The sequence below is a fragment of the Chiloscyllium punctatum genome, chromosome 3, assembly GCF_047496795.1.
Source record: "Chiloscyllium punctatum isolate Juve2018m chromosome 3, sChiPun1.3, whole genome shotgun sequence".
NCBI lineage: Eukaryota > Metazoa > Chordata > Chondrichthyes > Orectolobiformes > Hemiscylliidae > Chiloscyllium > Chiloscyllium punctatum.
Window position 1 is genome coordinate 90,146,331 of NC_092741.1, and position 19,680 is coordinate 90,166,010.

The 19,680-nt window shown below is 39.3% G+C and overlaps 1 protein-coding gene across 3 annotated transcripts in view; it reads left to right on the top strand.

Moving 5' to 3' along the window:
• Positions 1 to 19,680, top strand: part of lama2 (laminin, alpha 2) — a 387,170-nt gene that overhangs the window by 204,473 nt on the left and 163,017 nt on the right. For all 3 annotated transcript variants that reach the window (XM_072556030.1, XM_072556031.1, XM_072556033.1), the window contains exons 18-19: positions 1,753 to 1,839; positions 16,812 to 17,023. In XM_072556030.1, coding sequence (XP_072412131.1) covers positions 1,753 to 1,839; positions 16,812 to 17,023 — 299 coding nt within the window. The remainder of the gene's footprint in view (positions 1 to 1,752; positions 1,840 to 16,811; positions 17,024 to 19,680) is intronic.

The window sequence follows — 19,680 nt, forward strand, 5'->3', positions numbered from 1 at the left end:
AGGTCACTGTTTTTATCAGAGCCAATTTGAACAGAAGTGTGATGTCTCACTTTCCACAGATGCTGTCTAACTTGTTGAGTTTTCAGCATTTCCAATTTTCATTTCAGTTTTCCAGTTGCTATGTATCTTGCTTTGTATTAGAGTTTCAGTCATAGCCAGTTGAAGTTCTCTTCAAGAACTTCCCACTTTGAAGTCCTGCTCTTCTCTTTGATGGGATTTCCCATGATCTTTTCTATATTGTTCACCATCATTGTTTTCCATTCACCTTCTTTCTCTTGCCTCATTCAATATAGAATTTTCACATCTGAGAAGCAGTACTGATACTGCCATGATTACTTAGGTAAACATTATAGCTCAGCTGGTTGATACAAAGAGTTTTTTTTTCATACAAAACCTCCAATGGTAATAACTTCCAGAAAAACATAATTAAATTCTGTCCATTGAGATCATCTGCTAAAGTAGCACCTAATCTGCTTGTGCGGAAATTAGAGAAGAGACAAAATGGGGAGAAAGATATAACCTGAGTATTATACTGCTCCCTACTGCGTAAATGTGGTAGTTACATTTTTAAAAACACTTCTCTATGGTGATTAGAATTCACCAAGGATGGTTTAATGCTTACTTTGCTGCAGCCTAATTCATTGTCTCTTATCCTCAATATCCTGCCATTCATATTCTCAATCTGACTGCCACATGGATAATGAGCCATTTATTTGTTAAGAAAGTAAGGCAGTCTGAATTAAAAAAAATCAAATCAAACCAAGTCCAAAAACGTGATGATTCTTAGTCTTACTTCCCACATCTCCTTACTTTTCCCCCTGAAAATTTACAGCAGTAAGTTCTAATCAGTAACAACTCTAAAGGAACATTTTAAAGGATACTCTCCAGAATGCTGGACAAATGGACATTGGAATTGGGAGAAGTTAGGCCACCCGGCCTCTCAAATTTGATCCCCAAAGTACCAGCAAAATTTTCAGATTGTGATTGAATAAAGATAGAAACAGACAGTAAACCATAAACATCCCAACTGCTTAAAAGAAACTGGCATAAACTTTTAGCCTATGTGTCTGGAATCAAAGGAACTGAAAATTTGACAGCTTTCTGTGACAGGAAATCAGGGTGCTGCAGGATTCTTTTATACCAATGTAATACCAGATAATAAATTCAATTCAGTGCATTGTCTAACTGACTATCAATCCTGACTTTCCTACATACCATTAGACTGCACAGAAGGTGGTCTCTCTCTCTCTCTTCTGTGAACTGCTACAGGAGAGTTGAGGCAAATGGGCATTACAATTAAAAAACAGAAAAACAGAAGTTATTCAGTTGCACAGGATCTTTCTCATAAGCCTTTGCAGGCCTAATCAATAATCTTATCTGTTGATTATCCTACAACTTTATGACTACAGTTGGATTCAATGCTTTTCCAAGACTGTGGAGATGCATCCAAGCAGCTGGGCATTCCTTTATTTATATAGTACAGAGTTAGACATGACAGAAACTTTCAGACTGAAATGCCATTGAGATGTTGCTATCCCTTTTCTATACTTGGTGTCAGTCGAAATATCCAATAGTTATTCTAGAAACTGTTAGCTGTTATGAGATCCCAGTTCTATCTTTGGTGCCCAAAGGAAAAAGTAGCCCAAGTCTGTTCCACAGGGATGATTTCAGTAAAGCTGAGCTGTTGGTTATGCAGCTAATACATTTTTTTATTTTTTACCTTTTTGTGGCTGCTGAACATGAACAACATAGTTTCAGTCCGACTTGTCATCTGGATTCAAGGGGAGAGATAATATGTGACCAGTGTGCTCCTGGATATGCAGGATCTCGATGTGACAGGTAAGAAATTGTTGATCTTTTGATTTTTATTCCACAAGTATTGGGAACCTTTAATAGATTAACTGGTGAAAAGGTTCAATGTAAAGTTTATTGCAGAAAACTTACTTGTTCCTTAACTTCTCTCACAAGGCCAGTGCAATTTTCCATATGGTTCACAAGTAATAAATATACCATTGTTTCTTGAGAGGGTTTATTTAAAAAGACAATAGTCCAAATTCTGTACGTTGTTTTTGTTTTGAACATGTTTTGTAATAGTAGTTATTAGTTTGATGATGTTGATAGCATTTAATTTCCTAGTAATGTTTTACATAACGGCAATCATATAAATTTCATGAAAATCTAACAAAATGTCCTTGAAGTATTGAAGTATTTCTGTTGGCATCTGGCACATAAATATACATTTCATTTGAAAGTGAACAAAATAAATGTTTTATATTATTCAGGGTTGATTCAGGGTGATTGGGTAGTTATTGTGGTATCATTGTATTTGTAATCTCACATAGATTACATGCAATTAACTTTTTGAATGTTCAGTCTAACATTGAAAAAAACCTCTGATGCCTTCAAATCTCTCTAAAAGTGTTTTTTTTCAATAAAACTGTGTTGATACAGTGAATTGTTGCATCAAAGAAACAGTTCACAGTTTTCTGTTCCTGTTGAAAATGAATAGTTTGAACTATCATTGCTTTCAGCTCATTTGCTTTTGGTCTTAATAGAAATAAACTGGCAAATCCATAATAGTACACAGCAATTTATTGAAATTCTAGCGTTTGTGCAAAAAAGGAATATTGTTTCTTAGGAATGCAAACGCAGAACGTAAGTGATTACAAATTGGAACGTTCACACCATATTAGGAGGTGATTCATTTAAAGAGTGCGTTGATACATTGATGGTCATGTAAAGGAAAACATGTTATATTGGGAGTGTCTGCAAGCTTTATAGTTGAAAAAGGCACCTGTCATTAAGTGTCTCTATAGCAGAGGGCTATTTCTATCAGACTGCTCACATCACTCTGTGGGGAGCTACAGTAAGTGACATCTGCTGCAATATAATTTTAGAAGCAAAGAAGCAATGATGCTACAGAGGAGAACATTGTGTCAAGGCAATATAAATAAAAACAATAAACCACAGTTATGAAATAATCTTAAAAGTAATTGCATTTTCCATGGTTATTAAAAGTAGCTTATATGCGGAGTGACAAACTGATTGAAACATGTCAGAAACTATTCATAGCCGAAGCACACTCTTGTCAGTCATTCGATGGTTATAGATAACCTCAGTTGGAGACCAGTGTCTGTCCATTCTCATCCTGTTCCAAAATGATGAAATACACTATTTTTTCAAAATGCAGATGAATTGTGATAGCTTTAAAGTTTTTGGAAATGGAAGATTTTAAAAAAATGTTCTCAGGATATGAATGCCTATAAATGTAAATATCAATTAGGAGCAGTAGTAGGCCATTTGGTCCCTCAAGTTTGATACTATTTAAAAAGATCATGGTCGATCTGATTGTAACCTCAACTTTCCACCCAGCCCCAATAACCTCTTTTTCCTTGCTTGTCAAGAATTCATCCACGTTGTTGATTTAAGAGGGTTCTTGATCACTCTCACCTAATATAGGCAGTTGATGATTTATAATAATTTTCTGGTAGTTTATTGAGAAACAACAGTTTAAATATGATACATTAGTAAGTAAAGAAAGGAGGCATAGAACTAGTAAGAGATGAGAAAACTTCATTGATCCACAGCCATTCTGCAGAATGGAGGACAAGAGGCAGCACATTTCCACATCCCAGGATCCTATACCTTTTGTGGTGGTCCCTGGTAATCTTTGGTGATTTTTGTTCTTCCCACTTGCAGATGTTGGTGGGGAGGGGGCGTGGTGGGTGTGGGGGACGGAGTTCGGGGGTGCGGTCTTCCCTCAAGGAGATGATATGGTTCACCTCCCTGGATCTTCTTGGCCATTCCTCCCCCTTCCTGTTCCAGTTCATATACATTATTTTGGAAGCTGCCCATCCAGCCAATCACCTGTCAACCCCTCTTGGTCAAGGGTCATCGGACAGCTACACATCATGTAGGATGAGAGTGGTGCTCATACGTAACTCAATTTGAAGGTTAGTTTTCATTCCTTCAAAGATCAAAACCTTCTTGTTTTTGATACACTGAATTGATAATCGAGTAGTGTAGCACCCGATAAATCTTTGGTATGACTCAAGACCATAATGCCTCTTATAATCTATTCTCGGTTTTAACATAGAGATTTTTAGTTAGTAGTGGTATTGGCATGAAAATATATTTCTAATCCAGGATGATCTATGACTTGGAGGGTAACGTGCAGATGGTGGTGTTCCCATTCCCTTGTTTTTCAAGGTGCTGGATGCTACAGCATTGGATGTTGCTGCCAAAGGAGTCCTATTTGAGTGACTGCAGCGCACCCTGTAAGTGGTATGTTCTGACGCAACTGGATGTCAATGGTGTTGGGAGTGAATATTTATGGTGGTAGGTCTGCTGCCAATCAAGCAGAATTTATGTCCTGGATGGTGTTGATTTTTTTTTTCAAGTATTGCCACTTCAGTGATTGGTGAGCATTCCATCACACTCCGATGGTGGCCAGGCTTTGACGTGTCAGGAGCTAAGTTACTTGCTGCTAAAGTCTCAGCCTCTGAACTGCTCTTGTAGCCATTAGATTGAAATGGTTGCTTCTGGTCCTGTTTATTGATAACTTGGGTGGAACAGTGGTTAGCACTACTGCCTCACAGCGCCAGAGACCCGGGTTCAATTCCTGCCTCAGGACTGTGTGGAGTTTGCACATTCTCCCCGTGTCTGTGTGGGTTTCCTCTGGTTTCCTCCCATATGTGGAAGGAATTGTGCAGGTTAGGTGAATTGGCCATGCTAAATTACCCGTAGTATTAGGTGAAGGGGTAAATGTAGGAGAATGGGTCTGGGTGGGTTGCGCTTCAGCTGGTTGGTGTGGACTTGTTGGGCCGAAGGGCCTGTTTCCACACTGTAAGTAATCTAATCTAAAAAAAACTTCCAGGATGTTGATAATAGGAAATTTATTGATGGTAATTCCATTGAAAGTCAAGGTAGATGGTCAGATGTTCTGAAACAAAAACAGAAATTGCTGGAGGATCTCAGCATCTGTGGAGTGAAATTAGAGTTAACCTTTTGGATCCATTCTGAAGAAAGGTCTCTTAACTCTGATTTCTCTTCCTTGGACCTGCTGAGAAATTGCTGTTTTTGTTTCAGATTTCAAGCATCCACACTTCTTTTAGTTATTTGGATAGATTTTCTCTTTCTCATGCTGGAATTGCCTAACTCGTGGTTTGCATGTAACTTGATGATGCAAGGAATGTGATTGCAAGCTCTCCATTTGCCTGGATTAGGGCAGCTCTAACAACACTGACATCAAGAAGCTCAACACCATTATGGAAAGAGTAGTCCAGTTGATTGGTAACTAGTTTGACTGTTGTCCAGATCTTGTTGCGTCTGCACATGACTTGTTTCATTATCTGAGATACTGTGAATGCTGCAGAATATTGTGTAATCCTCACTTCTGATCTTATGATGGAAGTAAGGTTATTGATAAGGCAGCTGGAGATGGTTGCACCTAAGACATGACCTTGAGATACTCCTGCAGAGGTGACTAACGTCCGACAACCGCAACCTTCTTCCTCCATGTCAGGCATGACTCTAACTAATGGAGAGTTTTCCCCAATTCCCATCGACTGCAATTTTGCCAGGCTTCCTTGAAGTTGCACTCAATCAAATGTCGCCTTTGTATCAAAGGGCAATCAATTTCAGCTCACCTCTGGAGTTCATCTCTTGTAATTAAAGAAAACTTGCAGTTTGTGATGTTCTGTCCTTGTTCTTTTAAGTGGAAGATCAGTTTGGAACATGCTATCGAAGGAACTTCACCGAGTTACTGTGGTGCATCCTGTAGATGGTACACACAGTCACCACAATGTGGTAGTGGTGAAGAGAATGAATGTTTAAACTGGTCACTGGGTGTCAATCAATTAAACTGCTCTGCCCACATTGGTTTTAGCTTCTTAGTGTTGATGATTTTGGAGCTGGACTCATCCAGGCAAATGGAGAGCTTACATCACATTGTTCACTTCATAAGATCATTGGGAAAACGAGTGGGCTTATTAGAATTATTGGAATTGCCATTCAATGGATTTGTGGTTGATTTAATTGTGGTATTAAGCCCACTATCCTGCCTGTCCACCATAACCCTGACTCCTTTACTGACCAAAACTCTATCTAACTCAGCCTGAAGTATGTTCAATTCCCAGCTATTATTGCTCTCTGAGGGAGACAATAAGCTATAATTCAGAAGGAGCAAGTGTTAATGGTTTTAGCACACTCAGAATGGCACGGTGGCTCAGTGGTTAGCACTGCTGCCTCATGGTGCCAGAGACCTGGGTTTGATTCCATCCTTGGCTGACTGTCTGTGTGGAGTTTGCACGTTCTCCCCGTGTCTGCGCGGGTATTCCAGTTTCCTCCCACAGTCCAAAGATTAGCCATTTAGGTGAATTGGACATGTTAAATTGCCCATAGTGTTCAGGGATGTGTGGGTTAGGTGCAATGGTCAGGGATAAATGTTGAATAATAGGGGAATGGGTCGGGGTTGGATACTGTTTGGAGGGCTGGTGTCGACTTTTTGGGCCAAATGGCCTGTTTCCACACTGTAGGGATTCTATGAAAATTGGATAAGTCTCCAAGTACAGATGAGATATATCCTAGGCTGTTGTGGGAGGCAGTGGAGGAGATTGCAGGGGTCTTGATTAGTTTTCAAATTGTCTCTGGACACTGGAGAAATTCTAGATCATTAGCAGCTAATATGGTACCATTATTCAAGAAGGGTGGCAGTGATGAACAAGGGATTTGTGGGCTAGTGAGTCTATCATTAGTGGTCAGAAAAATTTGGAAAATATTATTAAGGAGAGAATTAATCTCAACTAGGACAGGCAAGGATTAATCAAGGACTATCAGCATGGACAATCAGAGTGGCATGGTAGCTCAGTGGTTAGCACTGCTGCCTCATAGACAAAATACATAATTAATGTCTGAATGCCAATTTCTAGTTGTCTATTTTATATTGATGAAATTATTTATTAATTTCCATGTAACTGGGGTACATCTAATCATCTGTGGCAGTGACAATTTATAAATGCACTGTGGCAAACACGTTATCATTTGGAAAACAACAAATGCAGATGGGGGGGGGGGGGGAGGGGGGTGTCAGATGGCATCCAGGGAGAGAGAGCACGCTAATGTTTCGAGTCAAGATGACTCTTCTTCAGAGCTGAAGTGAAGTGTGGAGGGGAGACCATTGATTGCTATAGTTTGGAGATGAGGAGATGAGGATGGGTGGGGGTAGTGGGTGTAGGAAACTGTTGTTGATAGTTCAGATTAAGTGATCCTGTTTGGGAGCCTAAACCTCCTCCTACAGTACAGCATTCACTTTGCACAGAATAGTTTCTTAAAAATGTACCCATTTTCAGTGAGTTTTTTTCTGATTAAATTGGGGATATCCATACTACAGAATGGAACATATATTCAGTTGTACTGAGTCGCAGTTGTACAATTGGATGAGCCATGATGTTTTTAAATGGTGAAGCAGGCTTAGGGTGTGGTGCAGGAAAAGCCAATTCCTCCGAATTCATATGTTGTCATGAGTCTGAGCATCGAATGCCTCCACAACCGCTGTAGCATAGGTCAGCTGCCAGACTAACAATCAGTTTTGCATTGGGGGTAGTGCAGGCGAACCTTAGCTCACAATGGGGAGGACGGACCTCATCAAATCTTTTTGATGCAAATCCTTCTCTTTATTTAATAAGATCACTGATTAAGAGAGACCGTCACAGAGATGCTGAAAGGCCAAAAACTGCTTGAAAACCAAAAGCTCATAAAAGGCTACTGCTTAACATTAAAAATTATTTGTCTGTCATTGTTCTGTTGGATACTGAAGGATGCAAGAACATTGGCAGCATCAATGAGGGAAGCAGCAAACATTTTTCATTAGATAGTGAACTGATACAGCTGCTATTACATAGGTGCTGCTGAGGAAGATTTAAATTCGCAGGTGAAAGATTAGATTAGTTAACTTCTTTAAATATGTATTCATTGGATGGAGGTGTTACTGGCTAGGCCAGCTTTTATTGCCCAGAGGGCAGTTGAGAGTCAACCACATTGCTGCGAGTCTGGAGTCACACTTGGGCCAGACCCAGGTAAAGATGGCAGCTTCTTTGCATAAAGGACATTAGCGAACCAGATGGGGTTTTCCCAACAATTGACAGTGGATTCATGGTCATCATTAGACATTTAATTCCAGTTGTAATTGCATTCAAATTCCACCATCTACTGTGGCAGGATTTGAACAGCGTCATCTAAACATTGCGTGCGTCTTTGCATTAATAATCCACTAGGCCATCACCTCTGAATTGGATGAGTGCAGTGTTACAAGTCCAAAGTAACCTTCATAAAAGGCCTGGAGTCTATTTAAAGGGTCAAGAGTTTCTTCAATAAATTTAATCAAGAAAGCATTCACATTGTATTTTCTCCTTCCTCATAAAGTCATAATGGAAGGAAGCCAATCAGATCATTGTGCCGATTGGCCCCACTCCTCTTCAGTTTTCTTGTGGCCTTGTTTACTTTTTAAATAGATATCGACTTCACTTTTATTATTTATTATTAAATCTGTTTCCCATGTGCAGTGCTTTCCAGATGATCAGAATGCATTGTGAAACCAAAATTCCCTCATCTGTCTTCTGGCTCTTTTGGAAGTTATCTTAAATCTGTCTCCTTTGTTTACCCTTACTGGTGTGGACAAAATACTGTAAATATTAAAAACCCTCACAATTTTGAACATCTGTTAATTCTTGTCATGCCTATCTGTGCTATAAGGATGACCAACATCATTTTCTCTAGTGCACACGTATGTGGTCAGTCCTTACTGATAAAACAGTGGTTAATCTTTTCTGCACCCTCTCCACAACATTGATATCATTCCCAAAGTGTGATGTTCAGAATTGAACTCAAAACTCTACCAAAAGCCAATTCAGTTATTTATAACTGATTATCATATCTCCCTTTATCTTGTCTTTTTGCATGTTTATGAAAAGTTTCTTTTTCAAGCCTTCTTGTCTTGAAAGTTTTTTTCTATGTGAACCTCTAGTTCTCTCCATTGCTGCATCTTTTATTAAAGTTTCTCTTTCTATGATATTTCATTCAGCAGAAGCTGCATGGGACAATTGCTTGTTTCATCTCTTCAGAAAGTTCTTTTTCCCTCCAGTGGGAACTGGGGAAATGTTGGGAGTATGAACATGTTGATTATTTGCCTGTGTGAACTACATCATGAATGCTTCCTTTGAGATGAGTAATTCTTGAAGTGAGACTTGAACCTGGATCTTCTTTCACAGAGGCAGGAATGCTATCCACTTTGTCATAAGGACCTCTCAAGGCACAATTGAATCATGAGACAGAAATACCTCAATGTACCCTGTTAATTTGGAAATGGTTACTCGCAAAGAAAAACAGAACACAATGCAAAAGAACTGAAGGAAAAATATTCAGATGCAGAGGTGCTGCTTGGTGTCCTTGGTCACTTGTTAACATCTGACTAAATATGAATTCATTTTTGCAGCTATTAATGCTTGAGAGAGGACCAGGACATGTGATGGGCTAGCAAAATTTGAGGAGATGACCCTTCCCCATTTTGGTTGAGAATTTTTTAACATCTCAGTCAAATATCTGTAAAATATAGTCATTGAGCATTTGGACATGTTTCCAGCAGGCAAATGCAGGAAGTCTGGTGGTAGCTCATTCTTTGAGCTGTTAGACCATAAGACCATAAGACCATAAGACATAGGAGTGGAAGTAAGGCCATTCGGCCCATCGAGTCCACTCCGCCATTCAATCATGGCTGATGCGCATTTCAGCTCCACTTACCAGCATTCTCCCCATAGCCCTTAATTCCTCTAGACAACAAGAACCTATCAATCTCGGCCTTGAAGACATTTAGCGTCCCGGCTTCCACTGCACTCCGTGGCAATGAATTCCACAGGCCCACCACTCTCTGGCTGAAGAAATGTCTCCGCATTTCCGTTCTGAAATGACCCCCTCTAATTCTAAGGCTGTGTCCACGGGTCCTAGTCTCCTCACCTAACGGAAACAATTTCCTAGCATCCACCTTTTCAAAGCCATGTATTATTTTGTACGTCTCTATTAAGTCTCCCCTTAATCTTCTAAACTCCAACGAATACAATCCCAGTATCCTCAGCCGTTCCTCATATGCTAGACCTGTCATTCCAGGGATCATCCGTGTGAATCTCCGCTGGACACGTTCCAGTGCCAGTATGTCCTTCCTGAGGTGTGGGGACCAAAACTGGACACAGTACTCCAAATGGGGCCTAACCAGAGCTTTATAAAGTCTTAGTAGTACATCTCTGCTTTTATATTCCAACCCTCTTGAGATAAGAGACAACATTGCATTCGCTTTCTTAATCACAGACTCAACCTGCATGTTTACCTTTAGAGAATCCTGGACTAGCACTCCCAGATCCCTTTGTGCTTTGGCTTTATTAATTTTCTCACCATTTAGAAAGTAGTCCATGCTTTTATTCTTTTTGCCAAAGTGCAAGACCTCGCACTTGCTCACGTTAAATTCCATCAGCCATTTCCTGGACCACTCTCCCAACCTGTCTAGATCCTTCTGTAGCCTCCCCACTTCCTCAGTACTACCTGCCTGTCCACCTAACTTTGTATCGTCGGCAAACTTCGCTAGAACGCCCCCGGTTCCCTCATCCAAATCATTAATATATAATGCGAACAGCTGTGGCCCAGCACCGAACCCTGCGGGACACCGCTCGTCACCGGCTGCCATTCTGAAAAAGAACCTTTTATCCCAACTCTCTGCCTTCTGTTAGACAGCCAATCCTCAATCCATCCCAGCAGCTCACCTTGAACACCATGGGCCCTCACCTTGCTCAGCAGCCTCCCGTGTGGCACCTTATCAAAGGCCTTTTGAAAGTCTAGATAGACCACATCCACTGGGTTTCCCTGGTCTAACCTACTTGTTACCTCTTCAAAAAATTCCAACAGGTTTGTCAGGCATGACCTCCCTTTACTAAATCCATGTTGACTTGTCACAGTGTAGTCCTGTTCTGTTATGTTAGCCCATAAGGATATAGCCATCTTTCTAGCTTAGTGTTAGGTGGCACTACAACTGTGCTGTATCAGGTTGGCTTTGAACACACCTAGCACCTCAACATTTGTGAAGTGCTGTCTGCCAGCAGAGTTGTAATCAACTGGTAATCTGATGTTCCAGCATATCCTCCACATACTACCACTAATCCAGAGGTTCATCCCTGAAGGAGGGTAGACTTAAAAGTGAGTTGTCAGCCAGCTGAAGCTATATTACAGGGGTACTTGTATGGCAAACAACATAAAAAGCACGTGATAAACAGGGCTAAGCAATTCTTCAATCAATTGATCAAATCTAAGGTCTGTAGTCATTCTACAACCAGTTACGAGTGGTGGTGTACAATTACAATAACAGGAGAGGAAAGCTCCATAAATATCTCAAATCTCAATGGTGGGGCAGCCCAGCACATCAGTACAAAAGGCATGAGTTGATAATCCATCTTGGCTTCCTCTGGAGGTCTCTAACATTACAGATACCAGCTTTCAGCCAATTCAGTTTACTCCATGTGATACCAAGAAACAGCTGAAGCCACTGGATACTGCAAAGGCAAAGGCATCTGACAATATTCTGGCAATAGTGCTAAAGATTGTACTCTAGAATCATCCGCACCTCTATCCAAGCAATTCCAGTAGAGTTACAACACTGGCAACTACTCAGCAATGTGGAATATTAATCAGGCACTTCCTGTCCACAAACAAATACAAAACAACTCCAACCCAGCCAATTACCACCCAACCAGTTTAGTTTAAATCAACAGCAAAATAATGAAAGGTGTTGTGCACAGTGTCATCAAGTGGCACTTATTCAACAATAACCTGCTCACTGATGTTCAGTTTAGCTTCTGACAGGCAGGCCTTTGATAAAATATCAAACAAAAGGTTAATTCAAAAGGTTGGATCATATGGGATTAGGGGTAATTTATTACCTTGGATAGATGACTGGCTGAGGGATAGATAACAGAGAGTCGGGATAAATGTTTTTTGTTCCTGGATCACAGTTCTAACTAGTGGGGTGCTACAGTGTTCGATCCTTGGAGCCCAGCTATTTACAAACTATATTAATGACTTAGACACAGGGATAGAAGGTTCTATAGCTGAATTTGTGAATGACAGAAAAATAGGCAGGACTATAAATTGCAATGAGGAAATATGAACCTTACAAATGCATATGGATAGGTTACAAGAGTGGGCCAAAATATGGCAGATGGAGTTTAAGGTGGATAAGTACAAGGTCATGCATTTTAGTCAAAAAAATGGGAAGATGATCCAATATCTAAAAGGGGAGAGACTACAGGATGCTCTGGTGCAGAGGAATCCGGGTTTCCTCATCCATGAGTCACGGAAAACTAGGATGCAAGTACAGCAGATAATAAAGAAAGCAAATGGAATGTTGGTTTTTATAGCAAAAGGAATAGAATATAAAGATAAGGCATTGATGAGACTGTACCTGGAGTATTGTGCACATTTTGGTCCCCTTGAATAAAGAAGCAGTGGCATTGGAGGCAGTTCAGAGGAGATTCACAAGATTGATCTCAGAGATGAGGGATTTGTCGTATGAAGAAAGGTTGAACAGTTTAGGCCTATGCTGCCTGGAATTAGGAAGAATGAAGGGGAATCAAATTGAGATATTCAAGATGATAAAAGGTGTGGATAAAATAGATGTGGAATGGATGTTTCCTCTTGTGGGGCATCCTAGGTTGAGAGGTCATAGTTTTAGGATAAGGGGTAGCAAATTTAAAACAGAGTTGAGGAGAAACTACATCTCCCAAAGGGTTGTGAATCTGTGGAATTCGCTCCCCAAAAGTACAGTGGATGCTGGGACAGTGAGTAATTTAAGGAGGAGTTCGACAGATTTTTAATTGGTAATGGGTTGAAGGATTATGGGGAGAAGGCAGAACAATGGGGGTGAGGAGCATATCAGCCATGATCAAATGGTGGACCAGATGCAATGGGCCGTATGGCATAATTATTTTCCTATGTCTTATGAACTTATGAAATTGACCAGAACCTGAACCAGATCAGCGTATAGGTGGCATGAACCTAGAAGAGCAAGGAGAGCAAATCTACCACCTGAACATTCAAAACCTGCACCATTCAGACTTGGGGAACCATATTATCATTCCTTCATTGACAATGAGTCACAATCCTGGAACTCCGTCCCTAAGGACAGTGGGCCCCAGCAGTTTCACGTGGACAGATCATTAACATTTCCTGAAGGATAGTTTCGGAAATGCTGACCAAGCCAACTTCTAATTTTTTTTAACAACGCTTCCAAGTAATTGGTGAAAATTTTGACAAGTAAACAAAATCTTTAATTCCATAAATAAAGAGGAAGATTTAAGCATGCAAGATGTCCAATTCGAATACATAATGCTCAGAGTCAAAAATGCAGAACTTACTCACGACTTCCAACAATGTCCCCCTGTTGTATTTATCACCATTTATGAAGGTATGGAGCTCATTAGGCCTAGCCTCACCCAAACTTTGAAAGCAAACCTAACATGGTATTCAGTTTTCATAAGCTGCATTCATGTCTGCAATCGAACTGATAAGCATCAAAAATTGCACATCATAAAATATGGTATATAACAATTTGGATGAGAGAGCTTGGGTGCAGATATCCTGATTCACTCCCACCTGTATGGAACCTTGGTTGTAATTTGAAGCAAAATGACCTCTACTTTGCTTGATAAATGCATTTTAACTTCACTAACCGTGAGCAGCATTTATTTTCAATATCTGATCCGAAGGCTATTTGTGGTAATGGCTTTGTAATATGAAACCTATAAGGATCGACACAAGCTTTTTTTGCCTCCATTGCAATGGCCAGATTATTTTAGATATATATGATTGATTAAATGGTTTTGACATAACCTCAGAGCGCCATTACATATGCACATCATATTCTGCATTTAAACAATCAACTGTGCAGTGTTGAAGGAAGATTGAAGATGAAGCATGCAAAGCCCTGTACACATTTGACTTAATTTAATCAATGAATTGTCTAAATCATGGAGTCAGATTCATTACTAACTAAATGTAAGGGGCTGTTGCAATGTCATGATGGATACACTGTGGCACGTGTAAGTAATTTTTGTAATTGAAAGAAAATAATTTTCTTTCATGTCTAGTTCATAACAATTTTCTTGTAACTGCATCTCTCACCATTAGAATAGCCCCTGAACCAAACTTCCTGAGTGGTTTTTTCAAACCATTACTTACTATGTTTAATGCCCTCATATGTCACTTTCTTTTGCATGTATGAAAAATACAGTGTATCAGTATTTTGAGCAAACTTGTTTGAGCTTGAGAGGGTCTTAAGTGCTACTTAATTCAGAAGTAAAAAGGGAAAATCCAGCAGGTCAGACAACCCCCGAGCAGAAAACAGATGTCTGACCTCCACAGTGTTTCCAGCATTGTCTTTTTTTACTTCAGATTTACAGCACCCTACTGCTACAGAGTTTTGACTTTGATTTTACATCAGAGCTGTCTTGGATTGAATTATTCCATCATTTCATTGTGCATTGTGATATGACAGGATGCTACAAAAACTCAGGAAGGAATTCATGTATTTGCTTAATTGGTACAAATTAATGCTGTACACTTTAGAATATCTGTTTGGAATGGACAAGTTGGACCAAAGGGTCTGTCTCCTATGACTGTACCTATTGGGTTATGGCTTGTGAGAGTCCACTCTTAGTTGACTTAATCAAATTGAATCCCCACATCCCAGTGAGAAAAGAGTTTTGGGCCTTACTTGCTCCACCCAAGGTAATTGTAGGTGGTATTTCTTCAACTGTTCACAATCAGTCTGCTGATTGATGGGATGTGGAAATTTGTGATATTTGGAATAAGAATATAAGGAAGTGTGCATTGAGAAAAAAAAGTTCCACCATTGAGTGAGTTACCTTCAAGTAATTCATACATTATCAAGTAACCTAGACTTTGGATCTTGCTGTTGTTAACTTTACAAATCTTTCCAAGCTGTTAGCACTGATTGTAGACAAATGGCTATTGATATGTCTTAAATAATCATTATTTCACAACTCACAAGTGTTAGTTCATTAAGTATTTCAAAGGAAAAAACAAGTTAATCCAGCTATGTAGATTTTAAAAATCACAGGTTAATGGAAGAGAGTTAAAACATAGGTTAATAGAATCGAATTTGAATGTCATGCTATATTTCATGTTTATGATTCAGATACCACAAAATGAAGCTATATTGTGTTGTATTTTTTAGTGGAATAGGTGCTGTTACAGTTCAAAACAAGGGTCTGCATTTTGTGTTTTCATGTGGTGCTAGAACTTATCTTAGTAATGGGTAAAGAGAATATGGTTTGGAAGTAAAAACTGTTGGCAGACTGTGATGCTGATTTAATGCTAGCAGTGCTATTGTTGATCTTAATGTTCCAACTAACAGCCTACGGTATTTTTAACCATGCACAGCTGAACCCTCCATTCAGTAGGAGGAAGGACCCAGTGCTCTTTATAACAATCTTCAACGACTCCCAGGTCAGTTGCTGATTGATTTTTAATGACAGGTGCAATATTAGTAGAAGTGTTTTTAAGGTTTGTACCACTTTTTAATGTCATCTTTGAGTAGTAGTGTGGCACAGGGTGAAGGTCTTGGTTATGACTCACAGAGTTCTTTGAGAAGTAATGTGTGGATTAGTTCCTAACCCCTTTAGCCTGAAATATGATCCGCATAGCTGAGGATAAAGACACTGAGGGGTGAATGGTAGGAGGGATCTCTGCAGGTGATCATATCAGCCCAGAGTCTGCAGGGTGTGTTTCTCCCGTCTCAACCTCAACAATGACCAGTGTGTGCATAGTTTCTCTGTTTCACTCAGGACGTGCTCGCTGCCATTATCCTCTTCCTCCAGTAGATTAACATTTGCCTTATCCTTTTAGGCTATTCATGTCCAGTCTCTCATTGTGTGCAGTTTTTGAGCTTGCATTTGAAGTCTGTGTAGTGTCAGTATCTGAGCTGATGACTGTGAGTGTGATATTTCTTCATTATCAGTCTCCACTTCTTTTTCCATTTCTTATTACTGTAACATTAGTTGGCCAGATAAACTGACTTAGCTGCATCACAGGAATAGGCATAGATTAATCTCACTTTGTAGCCTATTTTCCCAAAGTGTACAATGTCATTGTAATATCTCCCTGAAATGTTTGCAGCATTCTATTTCACAACAATATCTAAGTCTTTGGAACAGTGTGATTCCTCTTGGGTCCCGTATAGGCTTTCAACAAGTCTGTTTCGGGGTTCCTTCTAGGTGCTATCTTAATGCCAGTAGAGTCCCCTACCCTCTCACCCACTTACCTCATGCACTTACCTTCTCTCCTGGCTTTCAATGAGACTTTGTGACACTTAAACTCTTCACTGGAACTTGGCAGTCAGTGCTGTCGAAATGAGGTTGGGCTTAGCTTCTTCCAACTATCCTACACTACAGGGATTCAGTTGCATTGAAGGTACGGGTTACATCTATAGAGCTTTTTGCATCAGAACTGAGCCAAGAAATTTAGAGTGCAGATGCAGGGTAGTCAAGTAGATTCAAAAGCAGCGATCCAGCTATGTTTGCTACTTTGTGAAGATTTGGATTCTTATTGAATTCTTTGAAACCTGAACTTTGTAATTAGGAGACAATGACGCCATGTAATTCCAATTTTGGGAATATCTGAATTTTAAATAATGTTACAAGTAAACTATATGATTACTATTCAGAAAATTAATTTTGAATTACGGTTTTCTTAACCAGGTGTTCTGAAGGCTTCTTTGGACGCCCCAACAAACCAGGTGGATTATGCCAACCCTGCCAATGCAACTATAACCTTGATCTGTCTGTACCTGGCAGCTGTAATTCATTGACAGGAGAGTGTCTTCGTTGTATCGAGGGAGTTTCTGGTCAGTTCTGTGATCAATGTGCTGAAGGTTTCTTTGGAGATGCTGTTGTAGCCCGGAATTGCCAACGTAAGTATGTTTCATCCTTGATTTGGTATTTGCTTCTGAAATGTGACAAATTTAAAATAATCTTTAGGTAGGTGTTGATTTGAAATAGTTTTTAATGTACAACCTTGAGCTTAAAACAAAACGTGGCTGCATAACATTAGAATAAAACAAGATATCCTCCACCTTCATGCTTTTATGCCTAAATCCTGCATGGCCCAGGAGGGACACATGTGGATTACTCATCTGTTAGACTGGAGGAGGCCCATATATCTCACCTCATCTTATGGATTGGAGAGTAAGCTTGTGGTTTGTGAGGTGGAAAAGATGAGAGTGGCAGGGCAATTTTTAAGGTGGGGTAGATGGTTTCTTGGTGGGCAAGGGAATCAAAGGTTTTGAAGTTTGTCAGGAATGTGAAATTTGAAACACACAGATCAGCCAAGATCTTCTTGAATGGCACAGCAGAATGAAAGGGCCAAATGGCCCACTGCTGATCTAATTTCATTGTGTTGTAATTGTTTGTAGCAGTAGTTTAAATTGGATTGTATTTTAAATTTTAATTGATTCAGAACCAGTGGTGAAAAAAAATCAAAGTGATGAGTAATGAAGCACCCCAAATTAGCCTTTAGTTGAAACACTGTCTATTGTACAATGTTTGTGATTGCAATTGGGAACATCGATTCGGAAAGTGCATGTCAGAACCTGCTGAAAGTACACTTGCAGCAGGGGAGGTTTCAAACAGGAGTACATGTTGGAAAGTCATCCCCATGGACTTTGACAGCATGAGAAAGAACAAGAATTACTCATTAAGTGGTGACTTCTGTCAGCATAAAGTGTTTCTATCCACTGTGCAAGTAACATATTGGCTCCACTTGAAAATGCCCAACCGTTGCAAGTTGAAACCATTTGCTTCTTTCAGCTCACAAGCTTCTTATTCTAATGGAGAAAGGTAGATACATTATATTTTTGATAAATACTTAACTGTCTTAGAATGCCTCCCTGATCCATTATGATTTTTTTAGTCTAAAAGTAATAGATCATGTTTATAATGCACTCTATCAGGGCTACTAAACACTTCCTCATTTAACTTTGTGTGCAATACATTTAGTTGAAGTCAAAACAGTTTTGTGAAGTGGCTGAAATTTAACTTGTTATTAACTAGGAACAGGATCCAAAGGAGGTTAAAAGAATAATTGACGTGGTGTTTCTGTTGAAGTGCTTTATGATTTATCAAAACTTGAGTCCACTCCATGCCATTCCCATCTGGTTTTTCAGTTTCCTATTAACTATTATGGGCTGCTGCACATGGGTCACTATCCTGAGCATGTGGTGCTGGAGCTCTGTTCTGTTTATTTGTTGCTTTCAAATGGTAATGTATTCTGCAACAATAATTCAATGCAGCTAGGCCAATCTTTTAAAATCATTGGACCATCTGAGTTGACGATTGGTGCCATTAATAAGCTTGCACCTGGATGAGATAATTTGCCACTGCCACAATGAGCAACAAAAATCAAAATAAAGGATGCCTCTGTGCTGTTATCTTTTGTGTTGTTGTATGCTGATAAATCAGCGTGATATAATATGAACAGTGGGATCCATGTGTTCTTTCACTATTATTTGTATTATATTTTCAAAGCTATCTCTAAACCAGAGCACGCAACCAAACTGGTTTATCATTTGTGACCTTCCTTCTATTGTTAGAGAATTCAAAGAGCTGTCAACTGCAAAAAAATCCACAAAAGAAACCAAACAACAGCAACCAAATTGCTAATTTTCTGTCCCTTTGCTATGCTTTGACTGTCTAGAATTCATTGTATTCAAATCTCAGCAGGATTCACAGCTGTTTGAATGAAAATGTCTTTATTATATTTCTAATTACAGTAGGAATGCGAACATTAAAAATGCCATGAAAATTGCCCCATGTCTCCTTTTGATTATATTATTCTGTCAGCTGTTGAAGAAACTGATGTTATTAAAATTTAAAAAAAAGTCTGTGTGCACAGGAATCAGTTGTAACTTTGCTTACAACATGTCATACTTCCTTTTAATAAACCAGTTAGAACTTTCAGATTCATTAGTAAATCCTTGACAGCATCAAAGCAAGCAATGATCCATGCATTTTTCATTATTGTAGCTTCTACTCCTCTATAATAGCTTTGATTAAAAACTGTTGTCATGATTCAAGGTACATTGTTAAACAATAATGTATTTTTGATGTGATTTATTGATTACAAAGTAATTTGGAAAATTCTGAGGTCACAAAAATATGTTCACATATGCAGATACTTTCAATATTTTGTAACCCTTACAACTAGTTACTTAGATTATACCATTTTTATTATTAAAAATGGACAACTGGCCCAGCTATACGGTCAAGTTAAATGAAAACAGAAATATGTTGCTGTTTAATGTGAGAAAACTTGGAAAATGTGTTAGCCTTAATATGAAATCAGGTTAGGCAAAAGGACAGGGATTGTTGTTAAACTTGAAAGGGTTCAGAAAAGATTTACAAGGATGTTGCTGGGAATGAAGGATTTGAGTTAAAGGGAGGGGCTGAAAAGATGGGAGTTTTTTTTCACTGGAATCAGAGGCGGACGAGTGACCTTACGAATGTTAAGAAAACCATGAGTGGATAGGGAAAGTAGCCAAGGTCTTTTCCCCATGATAGGGGAGTTCAGAAC